The following is a 5,583-nucleotide window of genomic DNA, read 5'->3' on the forward strand; positions in this document are numbered from 1 at the left end:
ATAGACGACATATTATTCTTTCAATTGTTATGCTCACTTCCGATCAGACTAAGGACATGTTTAAGTTCATCTACTAATATAAGTTGTCTTTTCGTATTACGATCCGACTAGGTAATACCGCTTAGTATTAGTTAAATGTTAGATAATCTGTTAGACAAAGTTTGCTTTCATTTTGTTTTACGTGCAAAAACCATTGATGATAATATATAAAGGGTATTAATGTAATTAATGAATATTATTATTAAACTAATTTATTCAAAAAAATATAATTATATATTGACAAAAATAGTACACTTAAAGTACGAGATTCAATAAATAAAGAGTTGTAGATTTTCATTTGGGGAAGATTGGATATTAGAATTTTAAATGAAATTGGGTTTGTGGAAGAGGCTATAAAAATAGGGCAGGACTTTAGCTGAGCCAATCTTCCTCATTTACAAGTGTCAATCTTGTAGTAAACTTTAATTAATTTCCCGATTGTTTCACCTATGACACACAACAAGCTTTTCTTGTATGTAAAATCTGACAAACTCAATAATCATATCCAAACAACTACCTTCAAAAGATACGATTTCGTAATAGAAAAACTTAGGAACCATGGTTCAGCCATCAGATACTGATCAAACACAACCCATGGACCCTTAGTGAATACCGTTGTTTACTAGTCAACTCTAATTGCTTTCGCGATTGTTTCATTTATGACACACAATTAAGCTTCTCTAGTAAATAAAACTTGATAAAATCAATAATCATATCCAAGCAAATATCTTCAAGTGATAAGATTTCGTAGTAAAAAAACTCGGAACCATGGTTCAAACCTCAGATATTGGCTCAACTCAATCCAAGCACCCTTAACAAATACCCTTGTCCTTGTGTAATCCTTCTTCAATTATTTTCTAATAGAGTGATTTAATAAAAGTGTTATTAAATAAAATAATAAAAAATTAAACCAATTTTACAATGAAAACAACCTATAAAAATTTTGACTTTTTTATATAATGATTCTTTATATGCCATTTGAAAGAAAATGTCTTTTAATTCATTTATTTATAATGCTAAATCTTAATTTTATTTTTATATACATAATAATTCATTTATTTATAATCTTAAATCTTGATTTTAATTATAATAATTAATTTAAAACATACTTAATTTCATAGATAAGTTACATGCAGCAGCTTTCCTATTTAAGTAGAACTCATGGCTAATAAGAATCATTATATGCATTCCAATTGCCAGCACTTCCTTCATTATATGCATTCCAATTGCTAGCACTTCCTTCTCTACGTTTCTTTACTCCTACAACTCTTCCATTTCAGCTAATATCATCATCTTCAACCATTGTCATTTTCTTCATCTATCATAAACCATATATATATAAGAGATGTTGGTGTTGTGGATTGGAGCTTTGACTTTCATTATATACATCACACATTGGGTTTACCACTGGAGAAATCCTAGATGTAATGGCAAACTCCCACCAGGTTCTATGGGTTTCCCATTTCTTGGTGAGGCTTTTCAGTTCTTCAAGTCCAATGCTACTAATGATGTTCCTCCCTTTGTTAAAGAGAGAATGGAAAGGTCAATTCAATATCCATGGCTTTTTCCTCATGATAATCTTCTTTAATTTTTTTTCCATTTCATAACATGTTGGTTGCAGGTATGGGCCGGTATTCAAGACGAGCATAATGGGACGACCGGTAATCGTATCGGCCGACCCGGATCTCAATCACTTTGTGTTTCTTCAAGAGGGGCAACTGTTTCAGAGTTGGTATCCGGATACGTTCACAGAGCTATTTGGACGTCAAAATGTAGCTTCCTTTCAAGGCTTCATGTACAAGTACCTAAAGAACATGGTGCTTAGTCTCTTTGGCCCTGAAAGCTTAAAAAATATGCTCCCTGAAGTTGAGCGAACAGATTGTAGAAGGTTACAGCAATGGTCAATCCAAGAAACAGTTGAATTAAAAGAAGCAACCGCTGCTGTACTTACACAAATACTCCCACCCCCACATTCATGGAGAAATCCCATTTTTAAGTTTCAGAGAGTAGTCTAATGATACCTTGTGTCTTTATTTGCAGATGATATTTCATCTGACGGCCAAAAAGCTGATAAGTTACGACGAAGAAAATGCCACCCAGAAACTGAGGGAGAACTTTGTTGCCTTTATGAAAGGATTAATCTCCTTTCCCTTAAAGATTCCTGGAGCAGCCTATTACAAATGTTTACAGGTTGTTAACGAATTGAGTTTTTGGTCATTCTAGAGCGAATGTCTACAGGTAGCTAACCAATTATCTGTTTTATATTGATTCTTGATTTTATATATTTTCAGGGAAGGAAAAATGCAATGAAAATGCTAAAGAACCTGCTAAACGAAAGGCAGGCAATGCCAAGGAAGAGCCGAAGTGACTTTTTTGATTTTGTCCTTGAAGAACTTCAGAAAGAGGGAACAACTCTAACAGAGAAAATCGCTCTGGATTTGATGTTCGTTCTACTATTCGCCAGGTTTGAAACAACTTCTTTGGCTCTAACTTTCGCAGTAAAGTTCCTTTCTGACAACCCTTCAGTGCTAAAAAAACTAAGGGTATGTGAATCTATATTCTCGAATCTGCAAAACCCAAATCTTTTTCCAAACAAACATGAACGTAAGTATTTCCTCCTTACAGGAAGAGCATGAGACAATTCTACGAAACAGGGAAAATACAGACTCCGGGCTTACATGGAAAGAATATAAATCAATGACATACACATTCCAGGTGAGAATTTGTGCTTTAAACATATGATCAGTTGAGAAAGGTTGTTTGTTTCCATACTGACAACTGCAACTTACAGTTCATCAATGAAACAGTTAGACTAGCAAATATAGTGCCGGTAATCTTCAGGAAAGCACTAAGAGAAATCCAATTCAAAGGTGGGCCATCAAAATTGTTCTAAGACCCACTTTCCAATTGTTATATTAAAAAAAAATTGGCCAGAAAGCTAACACACCAAATTTGGTGATAATGTAGGATATACCATTCCAGCTGGTTGGGCAGTAATGGTCTGTCCCCCAGCTGTGCACCTGAATCCAACAAAATACAAAGATCCCCTGACCTTTAATCCATCAAGATGGGAGGTTGGTCAATACTCAAAATTCCATCCGCGCGAGATTGCTTCTAAACAATAATCACATAAAAATTTACTTTGAAACTCAAATCAGTTCTTCTACTTCTATAACTGCAGGGCGTAGAAATAAATGGAGCCACAAAGAATTTCATGGCATTTGGTGGTGGCATGAGATTTTGCGTCGGAGCAGACTTTAGTAAAGTGCAGATGGCTGTGTTTCTCCATTGCTTGGTTACAAAGTACAAGGAAGGCCAAATTACAAGATGTTTTATATTTGCCAACACACTGTGTGTGAGAGAGCAAGAGACAAAAACTCATCAAAATCTCGAACCTTCTTTCAGGTGGGAACCAGTCAAAGGAGGAAATATACTCCGAACTCCAGGTTTACAGTTTCCAGGTGGCTTTCACATAAGGCTCATGGAGATAAACTAGAATGGATACACTTTAATAGAAACAAGGCAGAATAATAATATAGAGCTAGGAACCCCCACAATGACGTTCACACTATAATGAGATCAGATCATACTTTCTGATGTAAAAGCCCTAGTAGCAGAAGCACTACACATCTAAATGCAATAATAAGCAAATCCTTACCTTCTCCCTAACTTGTCCGCATAAAAAATAAGGTATTATTTGTTGAAACATAGCCTAAATGAAACCAAATGAAGCTATCAATCTCATCAGGATATGTTGTTTATGGCAGTTTGAGGGGGAAAATGTTGGATCTTGAAACAAAGCAGCAAGCAAAAAGCAAGAAGCTTGTGCAGCAAGCCTCGTGGCTTGTGGAAGAAACAAAGACAGAATTTCAAAGGAAAACAAGAACAGAAATGAAAACAAAGAAAAATGGAGCATAAAAGATGAATGAAATCTGATTATTTTTCATTAACATGAACAATGGCATAATGCCAATACATAAACCAAGCTTTTTGCTTGTCAAAATCAGCATAAAGTCAACTAATCTATACTAACTACAACTAATACATTGGAACTTACAAAACTAAACTTGTACACTTAAGTAAAGTTGGTCATCAGCTCCTACATCATCAAATTACATTAAATGTAAACTAAACTAAGTTTAAAATGAACTAGAACACATTACATAAACTATGGTTACAAAAGAAACAAAATAAACAGCTTCAGCACACTGGCTCGGCAGCTTCTAGTCTTGGGCTGCTCTGCTTGGTCTGATGACTACTGGTGCATGACCTGCATGGAGGGCCACATTCTAACAGAAAAAACCCCAAATATATCACTTTGGACAACAAAAGGAAACAAGTATATCATTTACACAACATCATCATAAGTAATTAAGGAAAATTCAAATAAACAGAATTGACATTTGACACAAACATAAAATGTTGTTGAGTCTAAAATTGATATTTACAGGCAAAGAATAAGCAGTGCCAGAAGCAATGTTAAGATCAGTGCCAACTGTTTCAGGCACTAAAAATGAACAAAGCAGAAAAACGATGAACACACTATATGTTTATGTAATTCAATTTGCCTATATCTGCGGAGCCTTTCCTAAAGAGAATATCTACTATCTTAGCACCTTGTACAACAAGAGATTTCAATCTCTAACACTCACTAGATTAGTCTCCTTACTTTCATACTTAATGTACAAGCCCAATTTTGGGCCCAAAATCCTTAAAACCTACCTAGCCCAAAACCCACAACCCATTAAACCTAACAGAAGCCCAAACAACCAAAACCTACCCAAAACTAATCCCAATCTGACCCAACTAGCCCAAAAATTTAGGGTTTCAAATCACCTATCCCCACCGCCCCTAGTCACATCTCCTGTAAGTGGCCTCTGCTCCACCGCCTCTTCACCTGCAAGCATTAAACGAGAGTGGACAGAAAGCAAATGGCATGTAAATGGCTATTTAAAGCCAAATCTAAAACCTTTGTACATTCGGCACAAAAGAGAAATGAAAAAGGAAGCATTTTGATTTTAAAACAAAAAAATCAGTGACTCAAAAAACACAAAGCAGCCAATCGAAAAAAAAAACACTAAATCGGGAAACAAATACCAAGAATAGGATACCTAAAGAACTAAGGTGATTATATCCCGTATGTTTTTGATTCGTTTCTTTTTCTTTTCCATTTTTCGAATTTTCTATTTGCATATATATATATACCTATATTATAAACATTTAAAACACAAAAAAAAGAGAAATTTTTACCTCCGACCGCCAGGTACCTGCGGTCGCCAAGACCGGAGACGGCGGAGGGAGGGTGGTAGACCGCCGGAGTGCTGATCGGGCTCGAACCTTCAGAGAAAACAAAAAAAAGGGCTTAGTTTTTTTTTAAACAAACAACAAAAATGATTTCAAAGACAAAACTTTGGCTTATATAGATGATACAAAACGACGCCGCTTTTGGTTGGCACCATAAGCCCAAAACGACGCCGTTTAGCCACCTCGACCCGAGAACCGCTCGAGACCCCTCTCAGATCCGCGTTTTCATATGATGGTCTA

At 35.6% G+C, this 5,583-nt stretch overlaps 1 protein-coding gene across 1 annotated transcript; it reads left to right on the plus strand.

Annotated features, from left to right (window-relative positions):
• Positions 1-1,206: 1,206 nt before the first annotated feature.
• LOC108482084 (cytochrome P450 87A3-like) lies at positions 1,207-3,708 on the plus strand. The gene is made up of 8 exons (XM_053024752.1): positions 1,207-1,581; positions 1,661-1,982; positions 2,080-2,229; positions 2,331-2,582; positions 2,665-2,754; positions 2,831-2,909; positions 3,007-3,113; positions 3,221-3,708. Exons 1-8 carry the CDS (start codon positions 1,385-1,387, stop codon positions 3,533-3,535), a joined length of 1,512 nt encoding a protein of 503 aa, XP_052880712.1. The 5' UTR covers positions 1,207-1,384; the 3' UTR covers positions 3,536-3,708.
• The last annotated feature ends 1,875 nt before the right edge of the window (positions 3,709-5,583 follow it).

This window comes from Gossypium arboreum, chromosome 1 (assembly GCF_025698485.1).
Source record: "Gossypium arboreum isolate Shixiya-1 chromosome 1, ASM2569848v2, whole genome shotgun sequence".
NCBI classification, from domain to species: Eukaryota; Viridiplantae; Streptophyta; class Magnoliopsida; order Malvales; family Malvaceae; genus Gossypium; species Gossypium arboreum.

What these genes read in the sequence shown, in the direction of transcription:
- LOC108482084 (XM_053024752.1), top strand. Translation starts at nt 1,385, where the DNA reads ATGTTGGTGTTGTGGATTGGAGCTTTGACTTTCATTATATACATCACA. An exon ending in TAAAAGAAGCAACCGCTGCT is followed by an intron (nt 1,983 to 2,079) that starts GTACTTACACAA and finishes CTTTATTTGCAG; the next exon opens with ATGATATTTCATCTGACGGC. An exon ending in CCTATTACAAATGTTTACAG is followed by an intron (nt 2,230 to 2,330) that starts GTTGTTAACGAA and finishes ATATATTTTCAG; the next exon opens with GGAAGGAAAAATGCAATGAA.